This window comes from Mycteria americana, chromosome 7, assembly GCF_035582795.1.
Source record: "Mycteria americana isolate JAX WOST 10 ecotype Jacksonville Zoo and Gardens chromosome 7, USCA_MyAme_1.0, whole genome shotgun sequence".
Lineage (NCBI taxonomy): Eukaryota > Metazoa > Chordata > Aves > Ciconiiformes > Ciconiidae > Mycteria > Mycteria americana.
This window is the reverse complement of record NC_134371.1, coordinates 30,004,438-30,016,890: the sequence shown is the minus strand read 5'-3', so window position 1 is coordinate 30,016,890 and position 12,453 is coordinate 30,004,438. Positions and strand designations below refer to the sequence as shown.

General features: G+C 49.5%; 1 protein-coding gene across 2 annotated transcripts; it reads left to right on the top strand.

Annotated features, from left to right (window-relative positions):
- The first annotated feature begins 4,957 nt into the window (after nucleotides 1-4,957).
- On the top strand, nucleotides 4,958-8,277 carry LOC142412434 (aquaporin-12-like). Of its 2 annotated transcripts, XM_075507654.1 has the most exons (3): nucleotides 4,958-6,311; nucleotides 6,748-6,864; nucleotides 7,312-8,277. In XM_075507654.1, the coding sequence occupies exons 1-3, from the start codon at nucleotides 5,618-5,620 to the stop codon at nucleotides 7,491-7,493; spliced, it is 993 nt and encodes a 330-aa protein (XP_075363769.1). In that variant the 5' UTR covers nucleotides 4,958-5,617; the 3' UTR covers nucleotides 7,494-8,277. The 2 variants fall into 2 exon arrangements, with proteins under 2 accessions (XP_075363769.1, XP_075363768.1); XM_075507653.1 differs by having other exon boundaries at nucleotides 6,748-7,448.
- The last annotated feature ends 4,176 nt before the right edge of the window (nucleotides 8,278-12,453 follow it).

Genomic DNA, 12,453 nt, shown 5'->3' with positions numbered 1-12,453 from the left:
GCCTAGTTCATCACAGTTGCATCTTCCACCAGTAATTTGCTGTATGGTAGCCTTTTGGTAGTGACTGTGGTGGGACTGATGGGCCAGTAAACTGCGATCATGGCAATATGATGATGTTCCAGTAACTATTCCAAACAAGACTGCTTTAGTTTGCACCATGAATATCATCCAGTATCCTGCATATAAACATTATGGCAGAGGAGACACAGGGAATGATGAGCTGTCCTGGTGCCTGCTTGGAAGATGCTGCTTCTTGGTTCTGCATGGTCCCCTCTGATATGTTTGACCAGCAGAGCCAAACAGGGCGAGGATGCTGGGTTGTCAACAGCTCGCCTAGGACTTGGGATGAGATCAATAGCGCCTGTTGGTAGGCTGCAGAGACTCGCTTGTGTTTTTCATCGAAACTACAAAAATGCTATGGCGTGTTGGTGTGGCAGTCTAGCTAAAGAAAAGGACATCTAAACTAATTTACTTTGGGGTTGAGACCAGTTCAGTTGAAATCCAGATGAAGTTTCTGTCTCGGTTGTGAATGTCAAGGACTCATCGTGTTGTGTGCTTCCCATGTGTTACTGGGAAATCATCTCTTCCCCTTTCTTGCACGTTGTATAAGCTTTGCTCATACCACTGACAAAGGGAAATGAAGAAACCACTCTTCTTCAAAAGCCTTTTCAACCAGACATGAGAATGTTTTGCACAAAGCACTGTTTCTTCAGGTTAATTAATTTGTTGTAGTAACTTTGTCTTTATATATAATTGACCCTTTCTACATTTAAACTGATGTTCTCTAACTCTGCATTAAAGTGATTTTGCATTTAATTTATGGGGGGAAAAGTTGACAAGAGGAGGGAGAAGGTGGTTAGTGCAACTCGCTAATTATCTGGATATTGGTACTTGTGCTGCTTGAAGGAGAGCAGGGTTTTGGCTGAATGTGGTTTGCACAAGTTGAAAGTTACTAGTTCTTGCTTGATAAATCCTATTAAGTCTTGTGTGAACTTACTTATACCTTGCATATACCTGGCCTAGACTAAAACCAAGAGCAGCCTTATCTTTTTTGGATTGGGTATTTAAAACATTGTTCTTCAAGATGGTAAAGCTGGGGGCAACGATTTCTCCCTTTCAGGACTGCTGTTTGGTTGCAGTGAGTTTACTGCAAAGCTGAGCACAATTATTCGGACTGTGCCAGAAAGACACTGGTTAAAACCAGGATAGCTAAAAACTGGAAAGGATCTTCATTTCTTATTAGCATTTTTGCAGTGGTGCCTGAAGAAAAGTGTTGGGTTTCAGTGCAATTCACGTGGCTTGTGTGTGAGCATAGCAGTTGTCTGCAAATGCCTGCTCCCAGGGATTTGTACAGCTGCATTTTTTTCTTATTTTTATAACTTGCATTTTGCTCTGAAGATTGTTTTTAATAAAAATAGCCATCCTCAGTCATGTGAGAAAGGTACATGAAACTGTGCTGAGCTCAGCTAAATTCTTGATGTTGCTCTCCAGATGTGTGGAGGAAGCAGGTTTTTCCAAGAGCTTTTTTCCCCCACTTTGAACTCCAGCCTAAGGAAGGAATTTTCTTTCTTGAGGGGGAAAATACCAACAAGTGAGAACAGTGAATTTCTGACTAATTTCTCTATCTGCAGTCTGTTATGAGGGAGGAGGGCAGTGCTAATGCAGTGTCTCATGCTGTCGTTCCCTTATCGCAATGGTAATACTGCTTTTTCCCCGTTCCTGTCCGCCAGCCAGTGTCTGAAGGGGGAATATCTTCCAGCACATCATAACTTCATTTCAAAACCTGTTTACCTATTGACCTGATTATTGAAACAGCCTGTAGGGACTGATGATTTTTTTTTTTTTTTATTTTTTATTTTTAATTGAATTTGCCCACTGGGAAGTTAATGATCACTCATTCTCTTTAGGACACTAAAAGGCTACCAGACTTCTGCTTTGGAGAAGATGTATTGAGTTAGTAGAGAGGAGGATGGGACTGGAATAGCAGACAGTATGTCTCAATGCACAGATATGTCTCAATGCAGAGACTCAAGTTTTTGGTGTTTTCTGAAGGGCTTGTGAATAATGAATCTTGCTCACTGTAACTGCAGATCAACAGACAAGATGCTCTTGTCACTCAGGGCATCTCCACAGGATGTTCTGGTGGGGGAACAGGGGTGACCTTCCTAGGGACAGATGTCTCCCTGAATTCAAGGTTTCTAGAGCCAAGGACGATCCATCTTTGTTATTTTTTTCCTCCTAGCAAATGCTTGTTCTAAGGATTCAGGTCTTTTCATGAAGCCCAATTAACTTGTTGCTCTCCTTGAGCCTTTTTCATCTGGCTGCCTGTGGGAGGAAACCTGCTGCTGGGTTTCTGCTGCCTTCTCACAGTGGCTGATAACAGGTGGCTGCTCTTGGAAAGCTCTTATCCACTCCCCTGCCCAGTAAAACTCCTTAAATAACCTCACAACTGTATTCAGCTGTAGCTATTACCTCTTTGGGGGTGAAAATAGTGTGGTGGTGGGGAGCCAGTATGGTTCTGTTCAGCTTTTGTTACCCTTCAGTGTTTTTGGAGAGTGTTTATTTTACTTAACTATGGAAATGCCAGCTTGTTCCTATCCCATGGCTAAAAAAACCCATTTAAAATACCTGCATTTTAAGCTGTTGTAGTTCTTGACAGCCCCGAAAGCAAATTTAGTTTAGAAAAGACACTGATGTTCCAGCCACAGAAAAGTGGTTTTCAGTGTGGGTATCTGAATTTTTAGAGTCTTGTTTCTAGAAGAGCAGCTGTGCAAAGCCATGTGGACTCTTCGTTTTGCCTTTGCAGTGGCCTGAAGATGTACTCTAGTACAGAGCTTGCAGCGTGCCTGCTTCTGCTGTCAGCACTAATGGGAGATAGGCAATGAGCTGCTTCCATATCTGTCACTAGTGATATTTAATCCCATAATTATCCTCATAAGCAACAGCTTCCAGCTCGTCTCCAGCCTGGGTTAAGTGTCCTGCAATTGCAGGATGTGCTGTAGGCATAATTACAGGCGATGGATGGGAAATCGTTTTTAAAGACCTCTGAATATTTACTTCCGAAGGCCCAACCTTTAAAACGCTTCAGAAGGAGAAGGGAAAAATCAGTTCCTGTGGGAAGGAAGAGATGATGGGATTTTTTTTTCCAGTTTTACTGTGGGTGTCACAATGTGTTTGGAGGAAGGGGACAAGAATGCACTTGCTTTTTAGGCATTAGCATGTGGCAGCTTTCTCTTACAAAAGTAGGTAGAAATATTAGTGTAAGGGGCATGTGTTAACCCCCTTTTTTTTTGTTGGATGGACTCTGCTCAATGGCTGAGATGCTTTCCAGAGGGGACCTGTCAGAAAGCTCTTGTCTGCTCTATCAAAACCCTCTGTTGAAACCAAGGTTCACATGCTGGTAGGAGGGATTGAGATGTGGTACGGGAAGATCTGTGGCATTCCTCTGTGCAAACTGCCCGTCTATCTCCTGTGTTCCGTGAGCCAGCAGTTCTCTTCCAGGAACTTGGTTTGAGTTGGTGTCGCTGGGTCCTTGTAAGGTTTTGTTTCTAAAGATGGGAGTTTGAGAAACACTAAAGTAGGGGAGATGGAAGGAAGCTAATTGAATTGTGATGTTAAGTTTTTGTGGTGTTCTGCAGTGATGAGTAGCTTCGTCCGACCAACACTTTGCCACTGCCAGAGGTGAATTTTCACAAGGTCAAAAATACTAATTTTCTGAGTCTTTTAAAAAAGCATGTTTCATCTTCCTTTATTCAGGCAAGGTTGTTTGCTCATTTGAGGCAAGGGATGCACTTCGTCTTGCCTTCTAAAGAGAGAAATGGGTTAAAAATGGTAAAATTGTGATACGTTTTGAGGCAGGCCAACCAAAACAGGGCAGTTCTAGTGGGGAGGAGGGGAGGGCTTGGATGATGGGCTTTTTGCAGTGTGATCCCTCTCCCTGCTCGGGCTTACCAAGGTTTCCAAAGCAAGTGCTGTGTGCCATGATCACCAAGGACCAGGTACTTTCCCAAAACCACCCTCGGGTGGGCACTTGATGATAGCAATGACTGCAGGAATGAAGATGAAAGGAAGGAGAGTGTTACAGGAGGAGATGCTGAGGCTGGCCTTCACAAACATCTCCAAAATGCCCTACCAAAACACCATGTTTCTTTTCCTCTGCGGCAAGGGCTATAAGGGAGAGAGGCTGAGCAGCTCCAATGCCTTTGAAGCGTATGTTCCTGTTTTTCACGGGTTGGTCTGTGTTGCCGTAGCCAGCTTGAACTGTATTAAGTGCCTCATCCCCAGCTCAAGCATGCTTCAAACCTCTGTCTCCTGGCAATTTCTGTTATAGATGACTAGGGGGGGAAATAAAATGGCATTAATAAAAGCTGTTGGCTTCTCACATGCGTTAAGATGCTGGTGAGCCAGTGAGAGGAGCCTGCGTTACCTGCCGGCGCTGCCTGCACAAGGGTGCAGGACTGGGCTTTGCCCTGGGCATGGAGTACCAAGCACAGTGGCCCTGACGCCCAGCAGCTGTTTCACGGTACATCCCACTGCTTGTTCCCATGATAGCAGAGCATGCCCTGGGTGCGTTTATCCCTGCAGCACGCTGGTGATGAAGGAGATGCTATTCTGACTGTAGTGATGGGAAATGTGGGCTCAAGGTGGTGTAATTTCTGCTGCAGAGCAGGGAAGTGACCCAGAAGACACATAATGAATTGTTTATGCTCTGTTAACCATGAGTCCCCGATAATATGACATTATCCACCCCTCCTGCCATGGCCTGTGCTGCTCCTGTGCTTTCCATCACTCACCATCTCCTTTATTCTTGCAGACCCCCAGTGGTGGGAGTCCGGGGGTCCCCAGTGACCTGGTGGGAGGTGGGGCAGAGGATGCAAACATGGTGTATTTTGTCACCTATGATTGCTGTCGACTCCATCGTGTATTCAAAGGTCTCATGCAAATGTATTTACATGTTTAGATGGTGTGGGTTTCAGAAGTCAGGTAATGATGACACCATGGGGTCGTCTTGGTGGAGCTGGGAAAGATCCTGTTCCCGATAAATATGTTACCAGTAGGAGGACTTGAAACGTCACTGTCGCTGAAATGACAGCTGTAGACCAATGGCGTGTGCAATTAGTGCCACCAACAAACGAGGTGAGGTCTTACTCAAGACAAGGTTAGGAAGCAGTAAGCAAGCCAGGCTTTCAAATTGGCCAAAGATGGACTTTTGCTGTGGCTTAGAATGGCTCTGCCCTGGAGAATTGTGAACCCCTTGCATGGGTTGCTGGCTTTCTAAGAGTCCCCTGCATCCCAGGCTATAAGTTATGTTATGGGGGAATAAGTTACATTTCATGGTGCCAAGTAGAAACAAAATGAAGGCTTTTGCTCCTTTTGGAAGACTTGAGCAGCTCCAGGGAGCTGCTGCAGGCTCTCAGATATGAATGTTGGGGATTGGAGACTTGGCGACCGCCTGGTGGAGATAACACTGGGACCTGCTTGCTGGGACAAACAACTTGGCTGATCCAGCTGCGGGTGAGACCATCGGCTCCCTGTGGCAGCAGGCATTGCCCCACAAAGGAGAGGACAGCATGTGCGGTGTTTCCCAAGCCTGTCAGGCTGCGCCACGTTTGCTTACATGCAGCTTTATAAAGAGGAGGTGCAGAAGCTTTCCTGCTCCTTTGCGGGGTTTGGTCTAGTTTCTACCCCCAGCGCAGCCTTTGCTATGGCTGGCCTGAATGTCTCCGTCGCTTTTTTTTTCCTGGTTGTCGGGGTGTGCCAGGTGCTCAGGCAGCTTTCCAAGAGGCTTCTGTCTCCTGGAGCATACGGCTGCCTTGCCAGAGAACTTGCTGGCTCATTACAGTTGTGCATGAGCTGCCTTGAGCTGAGGATGCTGGTGGAGATAGGCCCGTGGGGTGGTGGCTTTGGCCCAGATGTGGTCCTGACTCTTCTCTTTCTGCTTTTTGTGGTTCATGAAGCCTCTTTCGATGGAGCATCTGCCAACCCGACCGTCTCTCTCCAGGAGTTCCTGCTCCTTGAGTCCAACCTCGCAGCCACTGCTGCCAAGCTGCTGGCCCAGGGTGCAGGCACAGGGATGGGCTGGGCTGTCACCAAGCTCTACTGGTCCTGGGAGCTGACACATTTCCACCTCATCCAGAACATGATAGCATTGGAGTGCAGCTCCTCCATCCACACGTCTCTGCACCATGCTGCCTTTGTGGAAGGCACCTGCTCTTTCCTGTTCCACCTTGTCCTTCTCAAGTTGCGACAGAGTCACCCAATGTTCCAGGTCCCTGCCCTGGCCATGACTGTCACCTTCCTGACCTTCACAGGTGAGCAGCACCTGTGCTTTTCTAAGTTATTTTGAAATATACCTACTTTGTGGGGGAGGAACAGTCCCTTTCATCTTCCATGACTTGAGAGAGAACGATTACCAAGATATTTGTTATCTACTTATTTTGGGGAATATTAATTTTGGGATGAAGATGGCAGTTTAGGATATCTAGGCAGCAGGTGAAATGTTGGCACATGAGAAGCCATAGCTTGCCCCAAGACTGGGAGCGCTGTCCTTGAAGGGCAACAAGAGGGGAATTTCCCTGTGTGCTGCTCTTGCACAGTCCAAAGATGCAGCTGCCGGAGCTGGGCAGCAGAGATGCTCCCAGAGCCTCCCAGTAGGCAGGAGGGGTCATGGGTCTCCTGGTCCAGCTCTTTGTTGGTCTTTCAAAGGATGCAAGCGAGACTGATGGCCATGCTTCTCTTCCCATGCAGCCGGACCGTTCACAGGGGCCTTCTTCAATCCTGCCCTGGCCACAGCCACCACCTTCCACTGCTCGGGGAACAGCTTTTGGGACTACATCCAGGTTTACTGGCTGGGGCCCCTCGCAGGTGAGATCTGCCCAGGAGGTGATGGGGGGCAGGGGTTGGAATGCGGGGCAATAGGCAAGGCAGAAATGCTGGGTGTAACAAAAACCGTTCCTGGCAAAGGGCTGAACTTGGGTCTTGTCAGTGGCAAGTGTCCTTTTCTGTCCCCCTTCCCTGTCACTCAAGGCATCCTTTTGCTATCCATTTTTTTTAATGCAATTTCTCCATGGTTTATGGCCCTTTTGGGTCGAAACAAGCCTTGCTATGATATCAAGGACACAATGGTTAAATTCTCCTTAAATTAATATAGCAAGGGTCTTTCAGATACTGTCAGTGGGGACTTTAGTGGTGCTGAGCTACTTCTTGGTCATGATGAAGGTTGTAGCAAGGGCCTGAAAATCACTGCTCAGCTGTGGGGAGGGTGGAGGTGCTCGATGCAGCACACGGAAGGGGTCTGTGCTCTCATTTCAGGGATGCTTGCTGCCCTCTTACTGTACCAAGGCAACATCCCACGACTTTTCCAGAAAAACCTCCTTTACAGCCAGAAGAGCAAATACAAGATACCAAAGGCAAGGGTGGCAGCGCACGTAGAGGGTGATGAACCGTGGCAGAAGAGGAAAGGGGAGAACAGCAGCTCCGAGCCTTGTGCCTGAACCGGGGCCAAGGAGGTCCCTGCAGCCCCTCTCCTGGGAATGGGTTTCCTGGCGCGGAGGATTTTGCTGCTCATCCCACCCAGCATCCATCCTGCCCATTTGGTACCTACTGCAGGGTGAGATTTTTTAAAGCATCTCAAAGGAAATGGCCAAGCTGGCCTTGCAGGATGTTTGAATCCCTGAGCTCCTTTGGGAATAGCTTTGAAAGTCTCCCTGGAGAGCCTGAAATGTTTCAAGCCTGCATTGCTGGCTGAGTGGGGTGAAAAAAAACTAACACTTTTGCATAAATTGCTGGTTGTCTTGTATTGCCAGGAAGCTTACAGAAACTCAGGACCATTACGTGGGTAGGCTTGAGCAACTCCTAGGTTATTGCATCATGCAACGCTTGAAATAATCTGACTGCGTCTCTTGCAGCCATAAAAACAAAGCATAAACCAGTAACTGCCTTGGAAACTTGGGATGAGGAGGAAGCAGGCTTTAATCTTTCTAGTTACTAAATGGATATTGGGCAAAAATTGGTGTTCCTTGAGTTAAACTGAGGTCCCTGAATTGCACAGGCTGAATCTGGCAGTTCTTGGAGAGGAATTAAAAGTGATCCAGGGCAAGGGAGTTCACTGGCCACAGGAGACCCATGGACATGGTGCTAAGCCTGGGTTTCATGTGCTGTCAGGTGTCAACAAATGGTGCACAAAGTGTCTGTGGTGAAAAAGACAAGACCCAGGCAGCTGGTATGCAGCCGGTGTGGGTGAGCAAGTGCATCCCCGGGCTCCTCTCTGTGTCTACATGAAATATTCCTAAAGATAAAATTACGTTTTGTGGAAATAATAATAAAAATAAATGTTGTGATTGGCATTTAAGTGAATTATGTCATTCCTGTGAGTCTGTAGGGGGAGATCAGCCCATCTGATCCCCAAAAATGGGAGAAAGCCGTGGAGATGTCCAAACCGATACCGCCCTGCCTGCCACTTGCTCTGCCCGGGGGGTAATCTGGGTGGAAATACCTGCTAGGTGAATAAATGGGGCTCCTCCTAGGCAATGCTGGGGCCAGTGCACCCCATGGGTGCTGCACCCTGGGGCTATCTCCACAGGGGAGAGCAGGGGCTGGGACAATCCCATGTGCGGCATCCCTGGAGCAGGGCTGCTGGGCATGGCTGGATACTGAGCTGCTGCCCAGAGATCTCCTCTGCCCCTGCTGAAAATGGCCAGTTCCTGCATTTTGCAGCAAATAGTCAATTTTGCAGGACCTCTCTGGGCAGAAAATTCCTGAGCTAAATATATTCTTGATGAACTACAGCTTTTCAGAGTAGTCACGGGGGGTGTGTACTCTGGGGTAGGCTGTGCTTTTCATGCAATGCTCTGGTTATGCAAGTGTCCCTGCCCTGGGTCACCTTGGCAGAAGCTGGAGCAGGGAAGATCTGCTCCTATTTATTGAGTTCCAAATGGTGAATAAGGAAGTGGCACCTGATTTAAAATTCAGAGCAAACTGAGAGCCAAGGAAGGTGTCAGATGCAGGTTTGGTACCCAGATAGGCGGTGCCCCCTGCCCTGGGTACCAGCCCTGCTCCTCCCTGCATCCCCACTAAGTCCCCTGTGGGTTTTTAGGGGACGACCCTGTCTACGCTGCCGGTGGGCTGCCCGTCTCCCTTGCTTGCATGCGGGATTGCCCTCCAGGGTGAACCACAGGCTGCCCAGGAACTGAGAGGGGAGCTGGACCTCTGCAAACCATGAGACCACACTATGTCCCAACAGGAGAAATGAGGGAAGGGACCAACGCAGCAATACGTGGACATGCCTCAAAGGTGAAACTTTATGGAACAAAAACCATGCAGCAAATGCCCCAAAACCAGTGCCCCCACATTGTGCCCAGCTGGATGCTCGGTGCTGCCTGGTCCCTTGCAGGGAAGGGCAGCAGGAACACAGTCTGTTTTTTATCACGGTTAAACTGTGAGCAGATGGGGCACCTTCAGGTGGAAACCGAAACCTTTGAGGTTCCATGTGGCTGGCCAAAGGAGAGCCTGGGATGCTCAGATCCCCCTGGCAATTTTTTCTGAACCTCTTTTGATTTGGAAATCATGCTGAAAATCCTGAGCTGGGGCCCCTGTTTATCCAAACTGATTTGCTGGATCTGCTCTTGATTTGAGGATAAGTGTAGGATGTGAAAAGTAAGGTTGACTAGCCCACCACAACCCATTCTTGTGGTATTTTTCCCCAGGCAGAGTGTAGAATATTCCTACAGCCACTCGAAGTGGTGGGTTGGGATGTCTGGCTGCAGAAATGCTCATGAGACGTCTCCTGGATGCATGGGTATTTAACTTGCAGTCTAACATCACAGTGTTGGCATCAGCTTTGGGGTAGGATGCTGATCCTATAAATGCAGCATACGAGCACAGCATCCAAAGGCAACGTGTAACCACAGAGTCAGGGCAAAAAAAGCTGATTTTTTTTTTTCTTTTTCTTTTTTTTTTTTTTTTCCCCAGGACATTTTCAGATGTTTGAGGTCTGTTTCTTGGGCTGCTGGGGAGATCGTCTACAGGGCAGACTGATGTAATTAAGGGGAACTTAATAGGAGTGATGGTGAATATTGTTATTTTTAACTAACAGGCTGCTTTTCCAGCACAGTAGCATTAAGGCATAGTGGAGGAGAGCTGCAGCTGGACAGACTTGTTCCCAAGCTGTAAATCAAGCTCCGCAGCTCTGAGGACTGGGGACTGAGGGGGGCTGGGGGATGGGGCTGAGGACTGAGGCTGCCCTCCTGGTTCTGCTCCTCACTGCTAGAGTCGGTGCTACACAGCGTAAAGCCCCGGATCGCCTCCTCCAAGGCTTCGGACGTCAGATGGGGGTTTTGCTCTGTTTGCTCAGGACCTACCCTGGAAGAGCTATGTCCTGTCAAGCCCCTGGGATCCCCCGTTGCAGCCTGTCCTGCTCCGCAGCAATGGCAACGTGTAGCACCCAAGAGCTTGTGCACAGCCCTGCACAGACAGAGGTGGCCAGGTGCTCTTGTGGGCAGCAGCGTCCCAGCCTGCCTGCCCCCTGGGGCAGAAGCAGCCTCTGAGACCAGGAGGCAAGCACCTCACTGTCCTCAGCAAAGGCAGCTGGAAAACGATGCCTGGAGGGGACAAGGAGGATCAGTTTTGGGTGCCCTCCAGCCTGTGCTGCAGGGCATTGCCCTGCCAAGACGGAGTGGGCTGGTGGGTCTGGGGATGCTTCTGGGCAAACTGCCTCTTGTAGAGAGCGCTGCTGTACTGCAGCTCTGGGGTGACCAGCCGCCGGCACATGCGCTCTGTCTCCTTATCCAAGCCGTGCTTGAGGTTATAGCCCAAGATCTTTGCGTTGCCATGCTGCAGTGGCCGTAGGGAAGAGTCCTTGATGTCCTTCGGGGCCACGCTGCCCATCCCTTGCAGGCAGGTCCTTGCCAGCTCAGCCTGCCTCTCCTGAAGCGCCTTTACTTCCCGCTGCATGCGTTCCCTGCCAATGTCTCGGTCGATCCTTTCCCAGAAGGTCCTGTTGAAGTGGGTGTAGATTTCCCAGTCCAGCCTGTTCCAGTCCTTTATCTTCTCCACGATGGTGTCCGAGAGGGGGGACTTTGTGCTGTTGTCCCTGATGTTGAGCGGGAAGGAGACAACACTGTCCAGGTCCCAGCACAGCATCTCCTTCAGCAGCACCATGGACTCATCAAAGTACTCAGAGATGAGGAGCAAGTCAAAGGACGCCTCAATAGCCTTCAGCATGAGTTGCACCCGCTTGGCTGAGACCTCTCCGTCAGGGTTGAAGCCAAAGTCGAACGTCATGAGGTTCCTGGCATAGTGGCTGTCCCTGTCTGCGGGGTTGTAGTAGTGGTAGGGCTGGCTGAAGAACTCCTCCAGGCTGCGGGCGCGGGAGAAAGCCGATGTGCCCTTGTAGTACATGAAGGAGGATTCCATGAGCTGCACAGGGTTCCTCAGGATGGAGAAGTAGATGGCTGAGCTGGACACCACTTTCTGCACCTGCGGAGGAGGAAAAGGAGGTTTTAAAGGTGGGGTAGGGAGAAGGGACCTGCTCGCTTACAATCCTGTGCTCTGCTGGAAAGCAGAAACGCTTGCTGGGGTTGGAGATGGTGGGTGCTGGGGAGGGTTTCAGGGTGCAGCTTATCAAAGGAGCATTTATGTCAGCTGTGGGGAGCCCCAGAAGAGGTACACAGGGAGAGCGGCTCCCTGCTACATGCTGCCACAGCTGGGTGACCTGTCTGGGCTTGAGATACGTCCTATCTCCTTGCCTTTCCCCAGATCTGCATGTCCTTAAGTAGCATTCAGAAGGGTGGATGCTGGGCATGGCTGACCTAAGCTGATGCACTTAAGGCATTCTCGTCTTGCAGCTGGTACCCTCTGGGCCTGTCCAAGGAGCAAGACATCTCCAAGGGCCCACCAGACAAGAAGGAGATGATAGTTGCTGACTGCTATAGATGCTGTCCCCTGGCTTGTCTCAGGTCACAGCACAATGATTCATCAAACCTGTTTACAGAAGCTCTCAGGAGATGCCCATAACATGCAAGGTACCTGGGGGCAATCCTGTCTCTCTTTAGCTTCATCCCTGAAGAGTTTATGTACTCTATGGGTGTCCCACCTTGCTCCCCATAAGCCCCTCTCTCCCTTCCCCATTCGCCCCTCCCAAGGCATCGCGGCTTTACCCATACCTCTGGCTGCAGGAATCGCATGTGGTGGCAGAGGATGTTGAACCGCCGAGGGCTCCTGGGGGAGAAGCCCTTCACGAATGTTGCCAAGAAGTGGTGCGGATAGAAGAGCTGGTTGCCCCCCCCTATGGGGAAGGCGAAGGTAAGGTTGTGCGTCTCACCGAAGCGGAATAGGACGTTCATGACAGTGCTGCTGGCGCTCTTGTGGACCTTCAGGAAAACAATGTCAGTCTTTGGCTCACACGCCTCCCCTTGAGAGGAGACCCCTCTGGCCTGCTGGCCTTCTCCAAGTGTC